General features: G+C 41.6%; 1 protein-coding gene across 1 annotated transcript in view; it reads right to left on the bottom strand.

The window, feature by feature from the left end:
- The window catches only part of SCN8A (sodium voltage-gated channel alpha subunit 8), a 206,508-nt gene that overhangs the window by 33,832 nt on the left and 145,651 nt on the right, over positions 1 to 27,025 (bottom strand). The window contains exons 18-23 of the mRNA XM_040425907.1: positions 26,550 to 26,667; positions 23,638 to 23,792; positions 18,985 to 19,158; positions 15,361 to 15,483; positions 1,718 to 2,002; positions 951 to 1,004 (exon numbers count right to left, since the gene is read on the bottom strand). Of these exons, the coding sequence (XP_040281841.1) occupies positions 951 to 1,004; positions 1,718 to 2,002; positions 15,361 to 15,483; positions 18,985 to 19,158; positions 23,638 to 23,792; positions 26,550 to 26,667 (909 nt within the window). The remainder of the gene's footprint in view (positions 1 to 950; positions 1,005 to 1,717; positions 2,003 to 15,360; positions 15,484 to 18,984; positions 19,159 to 23,637; positions 23,793 to 26,549; positions 26,668 to 27,025) is intronic.

The following is a 27,025-nucleotide window of genomic DNA, read 5'->3' as shown; positions in this document are numbered from 1 at the left end:
CACACAGCAGACATGCATAGGTAAATTTATCTTTCAAAGAAGAATGTACAGATATAATATTCAAAAGCTTCTAATTCAAATGTATTAGATTAAACAGAGTAAAGACTTCAACTGAAGAAGATTCAGGCCTCATAGACCTTTATCAAGAGTATCTGAGGTGGATTGTGACCATATGAAAAGTAGTAAAGACTGTTGCATGAGGGGGAAAGAGATGTCCTTCACAGAAGCTAAGCAGATGGATGGAAACAGGCCCTTCAACTCTACATTAGAAGCAAATCTACAAGTTTTACAGGAACACATGAAGGCAGGTATGATTGTATACTTCCCATTCAACTTCAAGTATGTACTGTATGTTCCCATATAGCTACATACCTGGGCAGTGTTGCTACTGGTGCGTCTAGAACACTGCTGTAGAGGAGTCTAGAATATTAGGTCACACCTACCTTTAGAAAAGCAACGGCAGCCTTATACCTTCTCACCTACTGTACCCTTCTTACACAGACATAACTAACATCTAAAGGAAAGCGATATGTATGTTTTTTACCTTAGGTTTAAAAAATTCCTTAATGACTAATAATGGATATATTTTGCTCAATGTCCCCAGTAAATTGCAGGGGGAGCTTGGCTGTAATACACAACCAGACTCTAGATGCAACTGCTGGAATCAAAGACTAACTCCAGTCTTTAAACCAAGCCCACAGTCAAATGGATGACAGAGGGAAGGTTATCGCAACATCAACACTGACTAGGTAAGTGTAAGTATTGGGGAGCTCATGCGCAGAAACTGATTTTTCTATTTTTACTCAGAGTTTAATTTTATATTCATAAAACTTATATTCACACCATCCACAGTTAACTAACCCAACAGTGATTGCAGGGTAAACATTGTGTCCTAGTGAATGTTTCTGAGGTCTAGGTCTTAATCATTTACTAATGACAATAATTCTTACCCTTCTGGAGTCCACTGCTGCATACATAATGTCCATCCACCCCTTAAATGTTGCCTAAGTAAATAAAAAATATTGTAAAATATGCATTTCTCAAACAAACAAAGGCTGAAAAACATAATAACTTACATACAGTAGACCAGCCTGCTGGGAAACAAGTTTTAAAGGGAATCTGTCAGCAGAGTTGACCATGCTAAACTCCTGACAGCACTAGCTGAGGGCTGGGGAAAGCAGTACAACATATGTTTGTACAGCTTTTTATTATCAGGAGTAGTGTGAATATGAACTTTTATTCAGTCAGGTTGTGCTCCAGAAGGCGCCCGGGAGATGGTCCTTCACTGTGAAGTGCTCTCTGCATTATGCGACAACTGTAGCATCCAACCAGGAAACCTCTACAGCTGTCACTCAGAGCAGAGAGGAGGAGCTGTGAAGCAGCTTCAGGCAGGGAGCACTTAACAGTGAAGCTCCGCCTCCAGGGCACTTGCAGGAGCAGAATCTGGAAGAATAAAAGTTCATATTCTTACTACTCCTGGTATGGTGGTTCTGCTCTCTCCAGCCCTCACCTAGTTCTGTAAATAGTTTACCATAGTCAAAACTGCTCACAGATCCTATGGATAACAATTATATCATAATGTGTATATACAAAGTAGCAAAGTAGCGAACATAAAACAAGTAAAGAAAAGCAAGACTAAAAATTATATGCAGTATTTCAATAGCTCTAGCTACTGTATGAAAAGACAATACTGTACAGACAAAAAGATGGAGCTTACTACTTGAAGCAAGGCAAGGTATCCAGCCCCAACATTGTCAAAGTTGATTTTCACATTTTTCCATCTGACTTCTGTGTAGTTTTGGTATATAAGATTCTCACAGTCTGTCTTGTTGTTTACTACATCTATTGGGAAGTATTCTTCTGCTGTCTCGTTGTAACAGTAGTAGTATTTACCAGCAAACAAGTTGACCCCCATGATACTAAAAATCAGCCAGAATATAAGGCAGACCAGCAAGACATTCATAATGGAAGGAATTGCACCAACCAAAGCGTTGACTACAACCTGCATTTAGAAGAGATAACAACAATGTAGTAAAACAATCTTTTATTTTGGCGACATCAGATCTTCCATGGGAATGTAAAAAATAAAGGCCACCCACAAATTCTACTGAGTAGAATAGAAAAGGTGAATCTAGGACCATGTGAATAGTATAATACAATATTGCTACGGCAATGATATGGAAGAGATCATAAATTTTAGAGAAGAATAAATCATCTTTGGAAATTACTAATGAGTGTTACGTGACTCGTTAAGAACGCTTTTAATCTATAGTAGATAAAGCAATGCATTGGTTTGCTGCATATTGTACACTATGGTGTTCATAGCTAAGGTAGCGTATGATGACTGTGGTATTGTGTGACATCTGACTGGTATCAGTGGCCTTTAGACGGACATTCCCAAATATTGGCAAAACATCCATTAAAATGCAGAAGTGGACAGTGTCCATATAGAGCGCATTGGTGACTATGCAGGTTATATATGCCTCAGGCAGCTGGCTGAGCATGCATGTAATGCAAGCTCAAGTTGTAAAAAGCCATATTCCCTCTGCTTGAATTGTGCCAAGGTGTTGTGAAGAATATTCAATTGCTCAGTTATATCTTCCACTAAAATTTCTTAAGACAAACATACAGTTAAAAGTAGAGTGGAATAAGTCATGGAGTAACATATGGCTGAACTGAATGTATATCCACCTTTAACTGACATTTTACAGTTTATATACAGATATAAGGTGCAGAAGCACACTATACCTCTTTATTTCTTTATTTACGTTGTCCAAATCCCAAGTTACATTATTATTATAACCTATCCTCATTCACAGCTGCATTCACAATTCTGCAGGTTAATGATCTCCAAGGGGCAGATTTATCATCTCCCTGTGCCAGAAAAGTGGCGTTAAAAAGTCGCAAACTGCGTATTTGTGACTTAAAAAGTGGCCAGTTTTTTAAGCTGCCCTTGTCAATTTTCAGGAAGGGGATGTGACGAGGGTGCTTGTTTTCTGGAGTAAATTAAGCCAGAAATCTATGGCAACTCAGAGCTGATGTAGATTTCTGTTTAGGTGCACGAGCTGCCAGAGTATGTGTCTCGTCATAAATGTGGCGCATCCTCTGGCAGTGCAGGGGATATAAAAGCGCTGGTCCTGATAAATTTGACCCCCCCCCAACTCTTTAAGATCCATCTGCCAGTCTTGATCTCCCTGCACTGGTGTGAGATGCACCTGATTTCTTAAGAGGTAGATGCCTCTTAATAAATCAGGTGCATCTTTGCCCTGCTGTGTGCCAGAAAGTGAAGACTACGCCAGCTACAGGCTACAGGCTGGTGTAGACTTCAGCTATAACTTCCGCAACTTTCTGGCGAAAGTTATAGTAAATAGGGTGGGCTGTGTGAAGCCACGCCCCTTCTGATAAGCCACACCCTTTTATCTGCACTTCGGGAAAGTGCCGAAAAGCTCAAACTTTAACTCGACCTTTCATACTGATTTTATCTAAACATTACCTGTAAAATGATGTTCAAAGGTAAACCTACTGTATACTCATGGAATTATCCTATATTTGGTATTATTAGAGCCACAGGTAGACTTTCCTTCACTCAGAGCAAAGGTTACCCTGTATCTAAATTCCCTGGCCTAGACAAAGTGGCTTGCTGGTACCCCCAGCACCCAGGGCACATGGCCCGGTTCTCCCCTCCCAGCTACCCTTTTGGGTATTATATTCATAAGGCTGTGATGCATCCTAAAAACATGGAATTATATGTAAAAATTGGCCAAAGAAGCAAACTCATGATAGCACATAAGCCAAATCACTTTTAGAAGGAATTGTACAGAAATGTTCTACACTCTTCTATGAATAGTTTTTAATATAAAAGGGTCTTCTGGGACTTGGATATTGAAGACCTATCCTCCAGACACGTCAGGAATATCAGATTGGTGGGGGTCTAACACCTGGCTGATAAATGATGCTGATGGATCCTTTTTGTTACTGTAACCACTTATTGTGTTATTATTTTAATAATTCCACTCTGCATTTAAATGAAATCACCATTTATCACCATCGATAAAGTGCCACCACAAGAGGGAACATGGCTTTTATGTGACTTTTTGCATTGGCAGTTAGTATATCGCATGCATGTTATATTACATTAATATCACTGAAGAAACGGAAAGAGACACGGTAGTTCTTTCTGAGAGTACATTAACATGAAGCTGGGAACACAAAGAACTACAGAATATGTAATGATTCAAAGCTTGCACTTCACATGCTTTCTATCATTAAATGTGCCCATTCTTATTCATCTACAAATGCTATACACATATCATAAGGATACACGGGTGACGGGGCAGATATGATGGTCATATACAGCAGATCTTGTTATTGAGCTGCACCTTAAAATACCACACATTAACGGAAACTACTGCAATAACTTGCATTTCTATAATTAAAGGGGATGTCTGGAGCGATACAATATTTTTTTGAAAAGGGGCAGAATTATAAGCATTACTCACCTCACTGAACCCCTCTGCTGCCGTTTCAACGTCTCGCTGGTCTCCATTTCCTGGTTCCGTCTCAATACGTAGAAATGCCTGCTCAGCCAATCATAAGCCACAGCCATGACCCACCCCAAGTAGTGATTGGCTATTACTGCCATTTCCTGTGTGTCCAGACCAGGAACTAGAGACCAGCGGGAACCTAGTGCGCACTGAAACAGCAGTAACGGGTTATTAGCGAAGTAAGTAATGGATATTTTCATTTTTATTTTCAAAAAAATAAAATTATGTATCCTCTTTAAAGGGAACCCGTCATATTGAACATTGTGTCTGGGCTGCAGGCAGCATGTTCTGGAGCAGGAGGAGCTGAGCAGATTAATGTATAGTTTTATGGGAAAACATTTAGTAAAACTAAATGTAAAACAGCTTTCCCTATAGAGATAGCTGTCAATCACTGATAGGACCACCTCCTTGACTTCAAAGCCAAGAAAGAGCAGGAATTTGAATGAATAAATTAAAAGTTTCACCGAATCTTTTCCCATAACACTATATATCTGCTCAGCTCCTCCTGCTCTATAACATGCTGCCTGTAGCTTACACTGCATTTTCATGGTGACAGGCTCCCTTTAAGAGTGTAGGAAGAAAGCTGAAATCCTCATGGTAACCAAATATGCCCTCAATATTTCTATGCCTCACAGACAAAATAAAAAACATTTATGTATAAAACACCGTCACTCCTCTAGAGTGGCTGGTGAAAGTGGAACAAAATGCCTGCGAGACCCATCCTCTAATGATCCTCATCACAACCTCCTCAGTAAAATGGGTTTCTAATAGACAGACGATCACAGGTAGATGTCTCGGAACGAAGTCAAAGACCGCCGGTTTTTTTTTAACTTGTCCCCCGAACATTCCAGGTTAGAATTCTCACAGACATGTAATCAGCTAGTCACATCCAATCCCCCTTGAACTCCATTCGCCCCCATTCATCGATCCTAAGTGACGCATCGCTAGCCACCCACAAAACCCCACCCTTCCCCCGCTCCACCATGATCCGCCATTAACAAAAAGCAGACATCTCTACCTAGACCATCCCTCCCCCTGTCCTAATCCTAAAACAAGCCACTGCCTAGAGATTATTCCGGCCCGGCCAGTCCGTAACAAAAGAAGCTGTATAAAAAAAAGGGTTGCTCCATTAAAAATAATCCGGAATTTAGCTGGATACAGAAAGAAGTACTTAATATCTTTGCCCTGTACACGCTTTTTAACAGCAGAAAAAGTATGTCTCCTTTCTTGAATCTTTTTAGAAAAATATGGAAAAAAAGACAGTTCACTATCATTGTAGAGAATAGGGGAACACTCCCTAGCTTTCTTTAAGATTATGTCTCTGTCATAAGAGACAAGAATCTTTGCCAAAAATACCTGTGGCTGCAAACCAGGAGTTGGTTTACCCCCAGGGATCCGATTGGCCCTCTCCACTAAGAATAGAGGCAGGAAGTGTTCCTTCCAAAACTTCTCAAGAATCAGGGACTGTATCATTCCGGCAGGATTTTTTCCTTCAACGCCCTCAGGTAGCCCCAAAATTCTCACATTAGATCGTCTCGACCTATCTTCCAGATCCACAACTTTTTTTTGTAGATTGTTATAACCCGTTTTTAAGATGGCATTTTCAGATTTTAAAGATTTTACTTCATATTCCAGAGAGCCAACAGACTTTTCTATGACAGTAACTCTGTCTCGTATCTTAGTAGCATCATCTCTTATTATAGACACGTCCGACTGGACAACTCCCAATTGCCATGCAATATCTTGGATCACCTTTGCATTATTTTTGACCGTGGCTAGAATCTCCTCCAATGGACCAGGGGAATATCACCTTCCTCCGCCCTGTCCATCCTGAGAGTGGTCCTCTACTCCGTCATCCGGTCTAGATCCAGAGATAGTTTTTGTTAAAGATACATCCTGCTTCCCTTTTAGTGCTGTTCTTGTATTTACAATTGGTGATTTCAGAAACTGCTCAATTTTTGCAGGCTCTACAGATTTCTGTCCTGTTTTAGAAGATGGGGGACGGGAGGTAAAACCAGAGGCTAGAGGAGAAAACAAAAGTCCAATACAAATGGATCTCACCAGACTTGCAGGGATTTTGCGGAAGACGAAGGGACTTTAAAGTTTACCGGCAGGTTCTTTCTAAGGTCCGGAAGAAAATGAAGGCAGATACATTCATAGAGGAACGCCAGGGGGGTGAAAAACAAGTCAATCCGGTACCCCTCACCTTTATCCAGGGCACATACAGCGGCAAGGACAGCGGGGCAAGCCACTGAGTGTCTCCCACCAAACCCCAGACAGTTTCACTCACCCGCACTCCACACGCCGGGGATTCGAGGAGAGGAGAAGGGCCACAGCAGCCAACATGGAACTCAGAGCGGCACGGGGAAGAGGGCAGTCAGGAGGAGGGGAAAAGGAAAGCAGCCAGGAGAAGCGGAGTAGAGCAGGGGAGGCAAGTGCAAGCGCACAGTAGCTGCTCCCTCTAACGACGTCAAACCACTACAACGGCCTTAGCACGATAGCCCAGGTCTTCGGCGTCTAGCCAGTGAAGGCTCGGCTTGAAGGCACGGGCAGGACATCCAAGCAGCGGTAGAAGGGAGGCAGGTCAGGAGCAGGCGGAGGGCGCGACGTCACGTCCTTACGTCATCCACTATGATTTCTAGTGTCTTATTGAGAACCCCCTTGTTGGCATCTCTTCAGAAAATGATGGAGGAGTTGTCCTATTTCACAGCAGAGACGGAAACACAAGTATATCATAAAGGGGAGGGCTGGAGACTGACAAAATTTCCAAGATTTCAATTCATGTTACTCTTCATGAAGCTTTACAATGAAATCTGCTATGTCATCCATGACATCTTCAATGTCACATGCACCACGAATTCTCTTAAAACTCGTAAGGGGAAGCATTTTTTTCAGACATTATTAACCGGAAGGCAGTCAATATTTCCATGCTTTCAAGGATATACATAATGGTGACCTGATGGGTCTAGAAATATCTGGTATAGAACGTGTATTTAACCCCTTAGCGACCTCCGCCATATATGTACAGAGGAAGTTGCATCTTTAAATATGGCGCCCGCTCACACATGTAGTGCATGACATTGGTGCTGGTTTTCTGCGGTTCTGCTGATCGCATACATTTCAGCCCTCTGATGCCGTGGTCAAATGTGAACATGGCATCTCAGCAGTCCGGAAGCTGGAGCTCCCGTAACAGCATTCCCAGGCTGAGATCTGTTAAAATGTTCTTATAGCCCGAAGCCTCAAGCAGGCTTCGGCAGCTTTCAGTGGAATATACCAATACAGGCCACTAGGCGTCAGCACTTTATTGTTATAATTAAAATTAAGTGTTCAATGATGGCTATATAGCTATCAATGAACACAATGGGTAATCTAATGATTCGCAGTTATAGTCACCCGGGGTTTGCGTGTGAAAACATCCGCACTATTAAAATATAACAATAATAATCCCATACAGCGAATAGTTTATCGGGAAAAAAATGAAAATGGCCAAAGTGATCAAAAAGTCTCACACACTCAATATGGTATCACTGAAAAGTACAGATCGCCCCGCAAACAATAAGCCCTCACATAGCAAAAAAGTTATAGGGGTCACAATATGGTGATGAATAAAAATTAATTTTTCTTCAAGGTTTTTTATATTAAAACGCAAGAAAAACTATATAAGTGGCAGAGTTGCTTTTTTCCCCGCTTCCTACTACATTGTATGCAACCGTAAATGGTGCCATTAGAAAGTACAACTTGTCCCGCAAAAAATAGGCCATCATAACGCTATGTGAACAGAAAAATAAAAAAGTTATGACATTGGAAAGGCGAACAGTGAAAAACAAAAATGCAAAAATAGAAAATTGCCTTGTCCTCTAAAGGTTAATCCTTTTAGGGGCAGTGACATCAATAGAAAAATTGTTCTTGATTTTGGGAACCTGATTCCCTAAAGACATGAATCATAGACAGGATTTCATTTATGAATATTAAATATGGATAACTGATACAGGTTTAGAAAATATATATTTATTTATTTTTTTTAAATATGTATTTATTCTTTTTTGTTACGTTTTTGTATTTTTTTTAATGGCATAGATAATGCTTTCCTTTTGATATAACACTGATTCTAATGCATACAAACACATTGGGGGAAACTTATCAAACTGTTGTAATGTAGAACTGGATTTGTTGTCCATAGCAACCAATTAGATTCTACCTTTCATTTTGGACAGTGCCTTTGGAAAATGAAAGGTGGAATCTGATTGGTTGATATGGGAAACTGAGCCTTAGGCCTCTTGCACACGAATGATCCGGATTAGGTCCGGATGCGTTCAGGAAAACTCGCACCATTTCACAAGCAATTGCAGTCAGTTTTGTCTGCGATTGCGTTCAGTTTTGTTCACGTGGGTGAAATGCACATTGATGCGATTTTCACGCGCGTGATAAAAAACGGAATGTTTACAAACAGCATCTCTTAACAACCGTCACAGAGCTGGAGCGCCGCGAATCTCGCGATGCGCGAGCTAGCGCATGCGCAGTGTCGGCATCATGTTCATTCCCTGTGCTGGCATCAGCACAGGGAACGAACTACGCATGCGTTAGCTCGCGCATCGCGAGATTTCGGCGCTCCAGCTCTGTGACGTCAGCCAGCAAGGAGGAGATTTGGAGGACGCGGGGCGGTGCTGGGCTCCTTTCCGCTGGACTCATCTCCGGACACAGGACTCATATCAGGTTCATTTGCATATTGATCAAAACGGTTTTTTAACACAATAAAAGCACAGAGAGCTATGGGGACTGGGTATTGCAGATGTGCTAGCGGCCATCTAGCAGCTCATGTCCCCAGCTCTATACACAAAATCCTGGTGACAGGTTCCCTTTAAATCAATGATATAGCAGGGGTAAAGTGGACACATTTGGTGTCATTATACACAGGAGAGTGCAGGCATTATTTAATATATATCTGGCTGTTTAAACTGATTATGTTAAATTAAAAAAATGAAGAGAAACTTAAAATAAATTAAAATACTCCAGTTCTGTCTTGGTGCTACATTAAAGGTCTAAACGGTGAAGTTTTGCACTGGACGTTCAGCCACTGAGGGCCTGGTCTTGAATGTGTAATTCATTTACAAGCAAGAGCAATCCAGTATTAGCCCTGGAGGCCTGCTCAGAGAATGCAGACACCAGCAATATATACTGTACAAGCGTTGCTTGCACAAGCTCCAGTCGTTCAATATCTCTCTGACAAGGAGATTCTTGCAATTATAATGAATTGCAGAAATGCTATGAGTCCTGATGTGATCATTAAATGGCTCCATATTTAAAGGGTTTTTCCAGGATTTACATATTGATGGCCTAGCCTCAGGATAGGGCTTTAATACCAGATTGGCAGGGGTCTGATTCCCCGGAACCCCTGCCAATCAACTGTACAAAGAGGCCATGGCGCTCCATGAATGGGGCTGAGCTACGATACCAAGCAAATAGACAGTGCTGTACATGGTAAACTGCGAGGAGGCACATTACTCACAGGAGTTCTGAACGGGGAGCGCCATGGCTTCCTCAAACAGCTCATTGGCTCACAGAAGACCCTTTTAAAGTGTATCTAACCTTTCAACAAACTTTACATTACTCAACAGTACAATGTGTGCACATGAGGAATAACGCTTCTAAGGCCTTATGCACACGGCCGTGTTCTGGGGCCGAGAGCGGTCCGAGGTAACCCGGCCGGGATTCCTGCTGACAGCAGGAGCGCACGGCGTCATTGGTTGCTATGACGCCGTGCGCTTCATGCCGCCGCTGCTGTACAGTGATACACTCGTATGGTCTATACGAGTGTATCACTGTACAGCAGCGGCGGCATGAAGCGCACGGCGTCATAGCAACCAATGACGCCGTGCGCTCCTGCTGTCAGCAGGAATCCCGGCCGGGTTACCACGGACCGCTCTCGGCCGTGTGCATGAGGCCTAACTGGCAGTTTTTTCATCTGTATGCAATATCTTTAGTTTGCAGTTCTCCCAGAGCTAGTGGGTAGAGACTAGCTCCTGTACACTGCACACAGAAAGTAGAGGAGAATGTGCTTCCTAACCTTCTCTTACTCACAAGCAGCCCCAGGATCATGAAGGACATTATACACAAATACTGATCTGTATGGTTGTGAAGAAAGCATTTGGGCTGAAATAGAAATTTAGCTTGTGCAGTCTATTTGTGTGTCTCTCACCCAGCTCCTACTAACTCCTCCCCCTCCCCTCTCCCGAGACTTCTATTAACATTTGTAACTTATGTGAGCTGGTCTTTGAGTAGACATTTCAGTGAGAAGGTTAGTTTAGGTAAACAAAAAGGAGGAGAAGTGGGAGGAAAACAGCTGATGACAGGAGTATAAGCCATTTTTCTCTAATAAGATATATTACAAAGTTTTTTTTTTTATAGTCATTTGTACTATTGAATTATGCACTGTTGTGTGAAAAGGTAGCGACCACCTGTGATGGCCAGTTCGCACTGCCTGCTCCCGCTGACCGCATTTGATTTCAGACCGGCTCGTGCACAGGCACAGGTAAAGGCTTACCTGTGCCTCGCCGGACTTGTGAGAAAAGATGGCAGCCCACATGTGTTCGCTGGCGAACAATGCGAACTGGCCATCACTGGTGACCATTTAAGCTTCACTTTACTGAAAATACCCCTCTCTGATTTTACGAAAGCTTAAGCAAACATGCAGGGTATTAAAAGAAACTAGAAAGAGCTAGCAGCTGCATTTCTAAACCAGTGTGAGGCACATGTACTACATTATAAATGTGGAAAGTTCTTAGATTCATTTGTTCATTCTGTTTGCACAAATTCTTTTAAGAGCAAAATTTGTTCATGTACATTTTGCCGGATTCCAGCCACTGATTGCCATCTCAGCGCATAATCAGCTGTTTAAAAAGGCAAGTGAGCACTGCGGCCTCTTAATTTATTACCTCGGCCTATCTATTGCACACTGTCTACTTAGCAGTATTGGTGCAGGGTATATTCAACTTTAGCAATTCTTCAACCCTTGGGAAAGCTGCTTTGCAGCAATACGTGTGGGGACTTATCAGACACATGCTATTTAGACCAGACTTTTGGTGTCTCTCATACATCTTTATTGCTTAATATTTGTACATTGGGTTTAATTTAAAGGGGTTGTCCGAGTTATGGAAAAAAAAGATATAGCACTGTAAATCTGATGGTCAGCGATATATAACTAAGCTAAGCAAGTTTTAGACAAAAAAATATCTATTTCCTCATTTCCCTGGTTCTTTTCTGGCCCTTTGTTTACATGCAATAAAAACAATCTCTGCCCCTCCCCCTGCTCTGCTAAGGGAGTGGATACAAGAGTTGCCCTGAGCGACATGTCTGCCTGCTGGGAGACTCTGCAGCTTGTTGTATGTGTAGAACTACAAGTCCCAGCTGTATAATGACACTGCTAAGGGAGTGGATACAAGAGTTGCCCTGAGTGACATGTCTGCCTGCTGGGAGACTCAGCAGCATGTTGTATGTGTAGGACTACAAGTCCCAGCTGTATAATGGCACTGCTAAGGGAGTGGATACAAGAGCTGCCCTGAGTGACATGTCTGCCTGCTGGGAGACTTAGCATCATGGTGTATGTATAGAACTACAAGTCCTAGCTGTACAATGACACTGCTAATACACACAGGATCTTCCCCCTACCTGCAATGCTTTGTAGAACTTCTCTTTCAGCTCGTGTGCCCAGCATTTGTCTCCTCACTGCCTGCAGGTACATAGTAAACACTTCAGCCCTGAGTCTGTGCAGCTGAAGGGGTTAAGAATCCTAGGAGAGAGCAATAAGCAGCAGCCGGCAGCACAGTGACTTCTCCTGTACAGATCTCTCAGGCTTGTGCACGAACATTATCAGAGCAGGGAGAGAAGCTGATGTGGCGAAACCAACCTCGCCACTGGGTTTTGGAGAGGCCTGTTTAAAAGCCTCTTGCCTCAGGATTATGGCCCATACTAACTTTTAAACCCCTGAACCTATTCAAGTGAATTTTGGATAGGTTTGTCCCCAGGTTATACTGGTTAAATTGATGTAAGTTATATGTATGGACAATGTAAACTCACAAAGTTGTAACAATTTATAATAAGTATAGCTTGTCAGCTTGGGAGATAGTTGAGTGGATAGACAGAGGGGAGGAATATGCTGGGTGTGTTTCTATTGTCCCATTGTGCCATTGTGAGATGTTAAATGTCTGTGTATTGAAAAGGGTTGTGACATTGTATGTTTAAATGGTGATTTCTGTTCTGTTGTCCCCACATGTGTATTGGTGATTTCTCTTTGTCTTGAGAGATAATTGGATTACTCCTCAGGTGTCTCCAGGGCAGAGAGGAGGAAACCATGATGCATTGTGGGGCTGTATTGTCTCTGTATATCCTGAATTGCTACATATCTGTCCTGTGTCGCAGTCTCCCTTCTGGTCCCCTAGGGGCGTGAACGATTGATTGCTGTACTTACATTGTATGTGTTGTAACATATTGATTGGTTGGATTTCAAAACCCTGTGGGCGGACCTGTATTTGCAACAACTGTAATAAAAACCAGGCTGGGTGTCCCAGCACCTCAGACCACTGCTTGACCCTCAACACGGACCTTGTCTCGTTATTGGGGGGATCCGCTGTATGCTGTTAGAGACTGATTGCCAGGAGTGTAAGCTGATTCCTGTTCGTCTGCTAGCAGCTATTCGTGAGGTTCCAGTTTGGAGTGCTATTTTGTATCCAGTTCGGGAGTGTGGTGTTCTGCAGTAGCTGTGCCTGTCTCTCAGAAAGGGGCATATCGCCTAAACTGATTTTAACCCCTTGTCTGCTGAAACGGTCCGTTACAGCTGACATCACAGGTTATGTGACCCTCAGTGAAATCTGAGAAACCAGCCACTACAGATAAAGTGAGTTAATTGGAAAGCTGTTACATTTGGCTAGTTAGAAATATAGAAAGAATACAAAAATAACTCGGATAACCCCTTTAAGTGCTAAATATTTGGACGTCCCATTATAGCGTGTATTTATATGACTAGGGTTTTGCTTTATTTTCTCACTGCTTATGATCTTTATTAATATTCATATTTTTGTAACTGTGAATTTGACCACTATATAGCTGGGATTTTTTAAAATATATTTTATGCAATTTTTTTAGTTGGGTACCACTCTGTATGTGCTTCTGGGGGGGGGTTGTATTATTTGTAATAAAGTCAACAAACTTTCAGACAGAAAAATATATAATTCTTTCATGGGACACCATCTAAAGGAACACCACAGTCTAAAACATAAAACAGCAACATAAAACAGAAAGTTCTGGAATATTTGGAGCAGATGTGGCTCTGGAACTTTCTGTTTTCTAGTTGTAATACTTGTGGTCCCTGTCTATTACTTTTAATTGATTTTAATCTGTAGGTTTTGATGCCTTGTTCATTGTAAGGCTAAATAAAGTGATATATTGTATGTATTATATTGTATGTATATTTTGACTACAATTTTGGGTATACACACATACTAACAAGTATACACACCCCGCTTTTGGAATACAAATATTGACTTTTACCAGTGCCCACCATTCTTATTTGTACAATTCTATATTGCAGCTTTCTTTCATTCACTGGAAAGAACTTAAGCTGCAACACCCTGCTCCGCTGTGCTTGTAGATAGACTTATATGCACAATGAAGAGGCCGCAACACTCACACAAGTGGGGGAGCCAAGAGTCAGACCCTCACCGATCTGATACTGATGACTTACAGTGAGCAATCAATATTCTGAACCCAGAAAACCCCTTTAACATAAAAACTTGACTTCTAGGAATGACACCAAGCATAGAAGCATATTTGTAATGGCGCAACAGGCAGCCCCTGACCCTAATTTTTGTGGGTGAATTGGAAAAAACTAATGCACAATGACCATGCAAAAGCATCAGACAATTTCAAAGCAGTTTGGGTGTAAATCCATTTGTCTAAAAATAAGCATCTCGGTGTTGTAATTTATGATGCATTGTTTGGAGCAGGCATAACCCACGCTACATTTAACAATGCAAAGTGGTTACGTTCTACTGATGCAACTATTAGAAAAGCTGCATGTAAAAAAAATCTACTTCTGTAATGTCTATAAGGCTTATGTATAAAAACCATTTACCGCAGAAATTGATAATGTTTCAAAATATTTAAGGAAGCATTTGACAAAATCGTTTTGAAGACCCTACTGGGTTTCTATAGTCACAGTAATAGCAAAGGGCACCATAAAGAGAGAGAGAGAGAGACAGAAAGAAGTGGCAGGAAGTGAAAAAGCTTCGCTGTCAGACAAGCCTTCCAGTCTTCAAAAGACTGGACTGAGAACAACAAGGTGCAGCAAGATGAATTAAACCAAAATGTGAAAGTCTATTTAATTAAATGATTTACAAATTATCTCTTCTTTCTTGAACAAAGACAAGGTTCTTTAAATTTCTGCAATCTACACCCAGTAACCCAGATAATACACCAAACAACTTATGAAGATGAGTTGCAAAGGGTTCAAATTCCTCTTCTTTGCACCTGGTGATTCTCCCTATAAAGGTATAGCAGGGAAACCATCTGGGTGCTGGAGACAAGCCAGGCCACATGAGAACAGCCAATGTTACGATGTACTACGGATGATATGTCATTTTTGGCCAGTATCGATGTGATGAGGCAGCTGAATGCATCTCCCTTGTTTTAGCAGTGGGTGCAGGGATAAGGAAGTCAGCAGCTGCATCATGAGTTCTGAATTTCAATCCAGTTTGATCAGTTCTAGCATGCTGAAAACTGCTCCGTACGCATGCAGAAGGATCAGCTGCTTTCAGCATCTTACCCTCATCCCTTCAAATCGTGACAAGGCTCTTAGGGGTCTCAAAGCTCTTAAGGTCCTAAGGGACTTAATGGCACCTAGTTCCGAGTAGCCCAAGGCATTAGCTACAAGGCTTACTAAAGACACCTACACAGAAACAGAAAAGCAAAGAGAGGTTCCAGACTGTTAGAATAAAAGCCTAACACTGAATGAACAGCCTGGATAAAAGACTGGTGGCCACAGCTGTCACAAAACAGAAGCAACCTGGAAGGAAACATGGTTGAAAAGGTATTAGCACGTGGAGGAGAAAAATATGAGTGTGAAGCAACAACCACAAGGATAGACATAAAGGCCTGTTCAAGGCGGAGCTGACAAAATTCTTACCCTGGCCCATCACCGGCTCCTGGTTACAGCTGCTCCCATTAAATTAAGCCAGACAAATTAAAGGTACCTGTGAGAAAGAATACAAATAAACATATACAGGACAGGCCTCCTACAAATATGGCAGCTGGAATTTATAGATATGTGTTGTGTAGCTAAACCTGTGCCATGCTATGCCTCATTCTCATCCTCAGATGTTTATGCTACGTTAATGGGGACAATAGGCCAGTAGCTTTCATGAAGGACTTCAAGCACTTTGCTGTCCTTAAAAAATACGACATAAATTGAGGTGAGTAACTGAGGTATGCACAAGATGCTCCAGAAGTAGAAAAATGGAGGCAAATACCAGTGACCTAATACAACTAGCTTCTCTTAGATACTACACTCATCCTGTGTGATCTACTGGACTTAAGGTGGCCATAAACTGAAGGCTATTCCTTCCAACCACCCACAAACACATGCTCAGCCAAGTTTGCATGTCTTTTCAGTAGAAAGAGGGGTATAACCCACTGCCAGAGACCTCTGGTGGCAGTTTAGATCAGGTGTGTTGAAATCTAACACGCCCAACCCTTCTTTCCCCCAAAACATGTATCATACACATTAGTTTGTCAGCTGGTATCACCAACATCGGAGGGTTCAGCCAACGTTGGTCAACTATGTCTGGCCACCTTTTGAACTGCATATTGAAACGTTTACTCTCTGTGTCTTATACAGAAGTACTGTCACCAAGTCTGTGTTGCAGTCTAGTACTTTTTGGACTAAAGAGACTGGGCTCTGTGGGCTTGACACAGTGCATTCTCTGCAGAGTGAGACCTGTTGGACATAACAAATAAAAAATACAAGTTGTCCTGTAAAATGGGAAATGGTTGTTAATACAACAGTTTATAGCTGATATTCTGAATAAAATGTATATTCCTTAGAATAAAGTTCTACCTGGAGAACGGACTCCAGATATATTCTAATATAACTCAAACGCTGCTCAAACTTTATTGTAAATGTCAAATGTGAAATATTGTTCAAAAGTGTTTTCTTTAAAATTGTTATTCTGAGTACTAAGCAATGCATTAACATCATGGTCAGACCCCTCATCAGGATTTCTACTTCAGACCATCGTTTCTTGTTAGAACGGCCCCCCGACCAAAACCTGATCACAGGGTTTCCCACTGCTGGGATTCATAACAAACGGCTGCAATCTTTGGGGAAACACAGCAGCAAGTGTTCAGTCCCTCTGTAGTACTACCGCAGGGGAAATTAAGTCTTACCCAGTACCCCTTCAAATTATGGTCAGACATGCCATTTTTCCCAGAGAGAGATGCTGTTTACAGCTGCTATCTGTTCTGGCTAATAGATGAGGGTCAGAAATGGGGGACCCTATCTGTTAACTCGGAATTCAATAACAGGGTATTTCAAAGAATGGTTTCTAATCCAGACAAGCCATTAAATCAATCTCAATATTCCAGAAATGCTTTACACATGAAATGGGTTTCATGACAACATGAAAGTACATTTAGAGGATATTTGTGAGCAAATTTTAAGGGGTGATCCCTTTAAACATCCACAGGATACGCATGCACCAGGTGAGGGTCTGGCCTCATTTCTTAAAGGAATTCTCCAGGATTTAAATGTTGATGACCTATCTTCAGGATAGGTTATCAATATGAGATCGGCGGGGGTGAAACTCCGCAAACTCCCACCAATCAGCTGTATGAAGAGGCCACGGTGCTTTCTTCCTAGGCCACGTGACATCATGTTCATTGGTCACATAGCCTTACCGCAGCTCAGACCCATTCAAGTGAATGGGGCTGAGCTGCAATACCAGGCATAGCCACTATACAATATATGGTGCAGTGTTTGGTAAGCTGTGAGGAACAGCTGATTGGCTGATCCTCAAACAGCTGGGTGCCAGGAGTCAGACCCTCGCCAATCTCATATTGATGACCTATCAGAAGGATAGGTCATCAATATGTAAGTCTCGCAGAACATCTTTAGCCCCAGCTCCTTCTTTGGAGAGAGCCGCACAATCACTTACTCCCTCTAGATGTAGCTGGTCAACATGGCTTCCAGAACTTTTCATCTAATAGGTCCCAGAACCAGAGGTTCACCTATCAGACATTTATGACATATACTGTGGATGGGAAACCCCTATAAACACTAAGTTACTGGTTCAATGTCATAAGGACATATCAAAAGTGTTGATCAGCGGGGGTCCCAGCTGAAACCCCTGCCGATCGCTGATCAACACTTATGATCTGTCCCAATGACATATTAAAAGTTTCAAAAAAGTGTCACTACTCTTTAAACCCAAGAGAAGGAGATACAATAGATATATACAATATATAAAATGTTATGATACAGATGTAGCAGGGGTAACACTCACACTATTAACTCAAATTTCTTAACTCATCGCGTTATCTTGAAACAAAAGCCATTTAGTTTAAATAGCATGTCTCAAAAAGCATGAGTGTTAACCCTGCTACATCTGTATGTCAATTAAACCTCAAAATCGACAAATCTAGACTGCTGAAGAAGACTTTACAAAGATCAGACATGAACATCTGTACAAATGTTTGTTTGCCTGATCATTGTGCTGCCACAATAATTGTGCCCAAACATACACTTAATACAGTGCTAAAGATTGCTCCATGTACATGGAGCTAAGTGAGCACCGATTGACATACTAAGTCATTGACTGGTGCTCATAGCGGGCAAAAAAATCTCAGCGTGAAAGCACCTTAATTTAATTCTCAGGACGCGTGGTGGGTCCCTGAGGCATGACTGCTACCGATCGGATATGTTATAAAGGTCTGTTTGTGGGATATTTTAATCCACCATCCGCTCTTCTCTATGGATTCAGCACAACTTACTGTCAATTTAGACATACCTCTTAAACATTGCTCTACACTACACTTTCCAAGGAAATTATCTACTGCAAATCCCAAACCTGGGGCTGGATTCTACCATATCTATCAGCAGCAGTTATTTTCTGCCCTTTCATAATTGATGAGGCTGAGGGTCTTATAAACATGATTATACATTAATACACATCATATTTATTGGTTAAAACGAGAAACTTTTGTACCAAAGGAACATTGTGTAAGATAAATTAATAACATTGAAGAGCTTCAATAACTTAACCGAGATGGTTCTAGCACGTTGTCAACTGTTTTAACCAGGAGTTGCCCTTCTACCCATATAACTATTAGAAATAGACTAAGCTGCACTTGAATGGCCTTCATTCTGCTAAAACAAGGATGAAATGATACATACATCAACAATGAGGAAGTCAAGCCAGCACCAGGCGTTCGTGAAGAACTTGACAAATCCATAGGCCAGCCACTTCAGTAACATTTCCAGGATGAAAATGTAAGTGAAAACCTTATCTGCATACTCGAGGACTGTTCGAATGGTCTTGCGTTGTTCTATGTAGATATCTTCAAAGGCCTGTTGATGAAAGTGCACTGAATACAGTATTCTATTTTATGTAGAGGAATTTCAGATGAAGATATTGGTACAATAGGCAGTTTTTATATTTTCAGTTACACTGGATGATGTCAAAAGACAGAATCATCAACCATGTCATAAGGTATAGGCAAAAAGATCTCTGTGTCAGTGCTGCACTTATCATTGATGGATTCACTGATTTGTGTAGTGATCCTGCTATGGCATATGGCGTGTTTGTAAGTTGGACATAACTAGAGTTATGATGGTGTTCACTATTATTATGGAGGATAGTAAGTATTGATATTATTCAGTTACCACTATTGAAGACCAAAGTTTGTAGTTAAAGGGGTTGACCACCTTCTGTCTACTTGTGACCAGGTGTAGGTAAGATGACTATATGGTCTTTATTGATATTTTATACCCTTTTCTATATGTCCTAAGCCATGCCCCCTTGTTATGCAAATCTTCTGTGCTGCCCAGATAGAGGTCCTGTCCATAAGATGGCCGCTGATGAAGGATCATGTGACCAGACAAATCACCTCCATGTGATGTCTCCTTTATGCAAACAAGTCCAGATGGCAGGTGCAGGGTAGTTGAATGGAGGAGACATTACATGAGAGACAGCACAAAAGACTTGGCAAACAAGTGGGCATACAGTACCTTATGAAATATAGAAAATGGCACAGAATTTTAATAAAGGCTATATTAGTAAGGTCCCGTATAGTCATCCTACAAACACATTTGTCAGCAGTTACCAGAAAGTGGTCAGCCCCTTTAAGGTTGCCTAATAGGATATTGTACCAACAGAGACCTTATATTATTGAGCATCAAAAAAAAATGAAAAAAAATTTGATTATTATATTCCATCCATCAGTCAATCTAGAATCCAGGGCCCCCATCACATAATGCAGATTACAATTCAAATTTCACCACCAACATAACATGTACGGTATACATGATATCTATAGTCAGGCTACAACTGTATATGTTCTAACCCTAAAGACAGAGATTGGGAAACCTGAGAGCTTGCAGGCCCCTTCAGGTGCCCTATGTTCAGAGATACTGTCCCCTAGAAGCAAGGCTTATTATAAGAGAGAATACGTCTGTACATACAGTGCCTTGCAAAACTATTCACCCCCCATGACTTTTTTCGTATTTTGGTGCCTCACAACCTGGAATTAACATGGATTGTTTGAGGATTTGCATCATTTAATTTACAGAACATGCCCACAACTTTGAAAATGTTTTTTTTATTTTTTTTATTGTGAAGCAAACAACAAATAGGACAAAATAACAGAACAGGTCAATGTGCATAACTATTCATCCCCCTAAAGTCAATACTTTGTAGAGCCACCTTTTGCGGCAATCACAGCTCCAAGTCGCTTTGGATAAGTCTCTATGAGCTTGCCACATCTTACCACTGGGAGTTTTGCCCATTCCTCCTTGCAAAACTGCCCCAGCTCCTTCAAGTTGGATGGTTTGCGCTTGTGAACAGCAATCTTTAAGTCTGACCACAGATTTTCTATTGGATTGAGATCTGGGCTTTGACTAGGCCATTCCAACACATTTACATGTTTCCACTTAAACCAGTCAAGTGTTTCTTTAGCAGTGTGTTTGGGGTCATTGTCCTGCTGGAAGGTGAACCTCCGTCCGAGCCTCAAATCATGCACAGAATGGTACAGGTTTTGCTCAAGAATATCCCTGTATTTAGCACCATCCATCTTTCCCTCAACTCTGACCAGTTTCCCAGTCCCAATCCCCCCAGCATGATGCTGCCACCACCATGTCTCACTGTGGGGATGGTGTTCTTTGGGTGATGTGATGTGTTGGGTTTGTGCCAGACATAGCGTTTTCTTTGATGGCCGAAAAATTTAATTTTAGTCTCATCAGACCAGAGCACCTTCCTCCATACATTTTGGGAGTCTCCCACATGCCTTTTCGCAAACTCACAACGTGCCATTTTGTTTTTAGCTGAAAGTAATGGCTTTCTTCTGGCCACTCTGCCATAATGCCCAACTCTATGGAGCGTACGGCTTATTGTCGTCCTATGTACAGATAATCTGGTCTCTGCAACTCCTCCAGGGTTACCTTAGGTCTCTGTGCTGCCTCTCTGATTAATGCCCTCCTTGCCCAGTCCGTGATTTTTGGGGGGTGGCCGTCTCTTGGCAGGTTTGCTGTTGTGCCATGTTCTTTCCATTTGGTTATGATAGATTTGATGATGCTCCTGGGGATCATCAAAGATTTGGATATTTTTTATAACCTAACCCTGACTTGTACTTCTCAACAACATTGTCCCTTACTTGTTTGGAGAGTTCCTTGGTCTTCATGGCAGTGTTTGGTTAGTGATGCCTCTTGCTTAGGTGTTGCAGCCTCTGGGGCCTTTCAAAAAAGGTGTGTATATGTAATGACAGATCATGTGACACTTAGATTGCACACAGGTGGACATCATTTCACTAATTATGTGACTTCTGAAGGTAATTGGTTGCACCAGAGCTTTTTACAGGCTTCCTAACAAAGGGGGTGAATACATACGCACATGCCAATTTTCTGTTTTCTATTTCTAAACAATAGTTTTATTTATATATTTTTCTTATTTCACTTCACCAACTTAGACTATTGTGTTCTGATCCATCACATAAAATTCAGATTAACAAAACATTGAACTTAAGGCTGTAATTTAACAAAATACAAAAAAAAGTCAGGGGGGGGGGGGGGGTGAATACTTTTGCAAGGCACTGTACAACATCTGAAATCAGAGGCTCACAGAGGTATAATAAAGGTCCTACATATCTCTTTGGCAGCTCTATTACGGTCCCGTACAAAATAGAGCCTGAATATGCCCAAATGCATGAGTCCTTCCAATATGAAGTCTACATGCACCGAACCATTATTAGTGCACTAAAATCTACAGGGAAAGTTATCACAATATATCAAAAAACACTAGGAAACACACCTAACTCTATAGTGCACTGTGCATGCTGGATTATTAAAGCAGATCTGTCATCTGAATATGCTGCATACTGTTCTCCTATTAGCTAAAAATGGAAAGTGATTGCCTTCTGTCTATGCAGCCATTTCTCAGGCTGGCATAGGTAAAGCTGCCATCTCTATAGACCCCATTGTATGTACTCTCCTCCTAGCCTATAACTGGTGTGCTCATGCTCACCCTTAGGGCTCATGTACATGACCGTATGGCCTCCGAGACATACGGTCCGTGAGCGGCATACATTGTGTGCACGGGAGCGCACAGCATCATAGGTTATTATGATACTGTGCGTATCGGGCTGGCTGCGGGACTATTGTTCTGCACTCATATGATCATATTAGTGCAGGACAATAGTCCCGCGGGGGTCCTGGTCACGGACCGTATGTCTCAGAGGGCATATGGTCTTGTTCATGAGCCCTTACAGAGATCCACCTACAGTAGGCTTTAATATTATGATGTAGAAGGTGTTTGGATTTAATAATGTTGCTGGAAAGAAATAATAAAATAAAAACATGAAAAATGAATAAATGTTGATCATGTTTGCTTAAATCACTATGAGGTATAAATTATATCAGCATTCATAACTTCTGTGATGTGTGTCCTACAGACCTTCTAAAGACTTCCTTCAGAACAAACAATAAGGCCTCATGCACACGACCATGTTGTTTTTTGCGGTCTGCAAATCGCGGATCAGCAAAAAACGGAAGCCGCCCGTGTGAGTTCCGCAATTTGCGGAACGGAGCGGGCGGCCCATTGTAGACATGCCTATTCTTGTCCGCAAAATGGACAAGAATAGGACATGCTATATTTTTTTTGCAGGGCCTCGGAACGGAGCAACGGATGCAGACAGCACACGGAGTGCTGTCCGTATCTTTTGCGGCCCCATTGAAGTGAATCATGTGGACCCGATAAACGGTCGTGCGCATGAGGCCTAAGTGGGATATTAAAGGGGACCAGGGGACCTAAACCTTCACGCAAAGCATGGATGGTCCAGGGGTGCGTCTCAGAGAAATCTGCACCTTCCGCGTACTATGGATCCATAGCAAGTACAGTATATAGGATCAGTACTCCGCACACTGCAAAAGCAGAGCAGGGGCGATGCAAGCGAATGGTGTATATCGCTCTGAGAAATGCCGCTGCACCTTCTGTGCTTTGCACTAAGTTTTAGTTACCCTTCAAATGACTGACAACCAAAATTTAAACACACACGTACAATAGGCCACATTCATGAGAACTAGAGTAGACAACATTGGAGGCATTGCCAATAGCATTCAGTCGGGATATGGCAATTTTGAAATCTGCTGTCATGGGCAAAACCTGTGGTATTAAGTGTAAAGTTACATGTGATACGATTTTTCTTCTTTTTTTGCCCACAGAGCACGTTATACATATATATGTTTTATGCAATGTGTATGACAACCATTTCTATGACACAAACAAAGAAACTGTTCTAAAAATGTCTAAAACAGGATGAACATAAATATAAAACTTACCAAAGCCCCGGAGCTCATCAAGATCATGAAGATAATAAAGGTTTCAAACCAGTTGTGCTCTACTATAAGGAAACAGGTTTTCCTCAGGGTCCACCAGCTCTTTCCAATCCCTTCTTCTACACTGACTTGACAACACTTGAAACGTGCCACGCAACCTGCACAAAAGGAACAAGCTCGTTTCCTAAACTTTCAACAAGGGTGGCAAGCTTTATTGTATTATACTTATATATTGCTTGGCAAGCTTTCATGACCATGCCATTTTTCACAGGAGAAGTGTCTGATCGGTGGGGTCCAACCAGTGGGAGCTCCATCAAACTCCTGTGTCCACTGTATGAATGGAGCAGTGGTCAAGCATGTGCACTGCCACTTCATTCATCATTACGGGATGAGTACATTGCCCGGTTATCACCGTCAGTGCCGTAGAGATTAACAGAGTGGTCGGACTCCCTCCAATGACACACTTATCATTTATCTTGTGGATGGTCCTGTGAAGATGGTGGTGATCCTGTGGATAGGTGATGCATTTACAGGGAGTCTAACACAATGATAAACCAGGCACAAAGCCCTGTAGGGCAAGATCTGCTGAATGTAGTGATAGCTTTCACGTAGAGATCCTTTGCTTCATTCTGGAGAAAAAGTACTTTTAACCTCTTCCTGACTAAATGATTTTCCGTTAAAAAAAAAAATTATTTTCACGCCCTGCCTTCCAGGAGACATAACTTTTGTTTTTTTCCATTCACATAGCCGTATCAAGGCTTGTTTTTTGTGGGACAACTTTCTAATGGCACCATTTAATATTGCATATGATGTAGTGGAAAGATGGAAAAAAATTCTGAATGGGGTGGGAGTGGGAAAAAATGCAATGCTGCCGTTGCTTAAGGCCTATTGCACACGGACGTTTTTTTTCCCCCGTTTACTGGACGTTTTTTGCGTTCCGTATACGGAACCATTTATTCATTCCGTATGCATTCCGTTTCCGTATTTCCGTTCCGTTTTAACATAGAACATGTCCTATTATTGCCCGCAAATCACAGTCCGTGGCTTCATTCAAGTCAATGGGTCCGCAAAAAAACGGAACACATACGGAAATGCATCCGTATGTCTTCCGTTTCCGTTCCGTTTTTTGCTGAACCATCTATTGAAAATGTTATGCCCAGCCCAATTTTATCTATGTAATTACTGTATACTGTATATGCCATACGGAAAAACGGAACGGAAAAACGGAACAGAAACGGAAACACAACGGAAACAAAAAACGGAACAACGGATCCGTGAAAAACGGATCGCAAAACACTGAAAAAGCCATACGGTCGTGTGCAATAGGCCTAAGGGTTTCGTTTTTTACGACATTCCCTATGTGGTAAAATTGACCTGTTACCTTCATTTTGCGGGTCAGTACAATAACAGCAATACATTTTATAGTTTTTCTTGTAGTTTAATACTGTGGTTTAAAAAAATAAAAAATTTGAAAACATTTTTTTTCTTTGCACCACCATATTCTATGCTATTTTGAGTGTGTATGATTTTTAATAATTTTTTACATTTTTTTGGGAAGGTGATACACCATTTAGATATTTTTTTTTTCGTTTCACCGTTCACCTAAGAGAATAAATACTTTTATCATTTAATAGTTTGGGCATTTTGTGATGCGGCGATAATAACGATCTTTATTTATTTTTATTGCTTATTTATTTTTATTTGTAAAATGGGGAAATGGGGGTGAGTTGAATTTTGATATTTTTTAAGCCTTTTTTTTACATTTATATTTAGTCTTGCAATTGTCTGATCTTTTAACCCATTGACTGCAATAATTTACCACTGCAGTCTATGGGAAAATCAGATCCTGATAGGAACTCCACTATGGCTGGCCTCGGAGCCTTCAGAAGGCCTTAAGTTGCTATATCAACTGAACACCCCCCGCAATCTCATCACAGCTGTTCGGTCATCTGGCGTGCATGACCATGGCAGTGATTGCCGATCATGGATTCTGACACCTAGTATCTGCTTTATAAAACAGCAGGAACTCAGCAGCTATGGTGCCCAGCTGAGCTCTTCAGCAAAAGCCATCATTAAAGACCCGGAATCTGCTGTACATGTACAGCGTTTGTCGGTAGGGGTTAATCAATAAACAGATGAAGGGCACCGAGGGTGGGTCAAAGCCACTCTGTGCACCCTTGCTCCTCCTGCTTCCTATGCCAGCCCCTCCCCCTAGATTGACAGGATCAGACAAAATAACTATGCAGGAACCTGACCCTATGAATCAAGAAGGAATGTTTTATCATATATTATGCATATTGACTATATTTTTTGAGAAGACCACAACCAAAAAAAAAAACACTTTTCGGTGCAGTTTTGGGTTGCTGTCTCAAAAGAAGTTATATGAATTATATGATCTAGATCACATGTAGATAATTGTCTAGCTAATTGCAGTATCAGTGATGACCATTGAGGGCTGTCAGGGTTCAAATTTTTTTTTTAAATACTCAAGTTATCCATTTGATCGCGAAGAGTCCATGCGCGGCCATCTTGACAGAAAAATCCGCGCGGTGCGTGGTGACGTGATTTTTGCACGCAAATGGATGAGGGGAGTATGATTTTTATTTTACCGCCATTTTAGGGAAAATTGACTCGTTACCACGAAGCACAAGGTAATTTGGCTTTGCAGTGAATAAAATTTTCCATGAAATTCCGATCGAAGTCCACTTCATGAACTTTGATTCGCTCAACACTAGTCTCAATGATAAATCAGGGCAATAGTCTTTTGCACTTTTCCACACAAATTCAAATAACAAATACTATTTTCACCCAAATAAAAGCCGTTCTGTGGTATAACAATCCCATAAAAGGCCTTAATATGTAGACTGCAAAGCCGACAAACCATTGCTAAAATACAGTTGAGACAGAGAACCCACCTTCTGTAAAGCAGTTATCGGGATCCAGGTATTCCTCTGGCTGTTCTACGGGAACTTCTTCTGCTTCTGGCTTTATGTCAATGGTGCTACCTTCTGAAGAACTGGTGTCATCAAGTTTCTGCAGAAGATAAGTGAAAATTAAGAACTAGTTAATTCTGATTTGAGGATGTTAGGCAGGGGTCAGCAACCTCTGACAATTAGGCTACGTGCACACGATCATATGTGTTTCGCGGTCCACAAATCACGGATCCGCAAAAAAAATCCGTATGCCATCCGTTTTTTTTGCCGATCCATTGTAACAATGCCTAAAACGGACAAGAATAGGACATGTTCTATTTTTTTTCCGGGGCTACGAAATGGACATACGGATGCAGACAGCTGTCCGCATTTTTCGCTGACCCGTTGAAACGAATGGGTCCGCATCCTATCCGCAAAAAAAACCGGAACGGACACGGAAACAAAATACGTTCGTGTGC

Source organism: Bufo bufo, chromosome 3 (assembly GCF_905171765.1).
Source record: "Bufo bufo chromosome 3, aBufBuf1.1, whole genome shotgun sequence".
Classification (NCBI taxonomy): Eukaryota; Metazoa; Chordata; class Amphibia; order Anura; family Bufonidae; genus Bufo; species Bufo bufo.
This window is presented reverse-complemented; position numbering and strand designations above follow the sequence as displayed.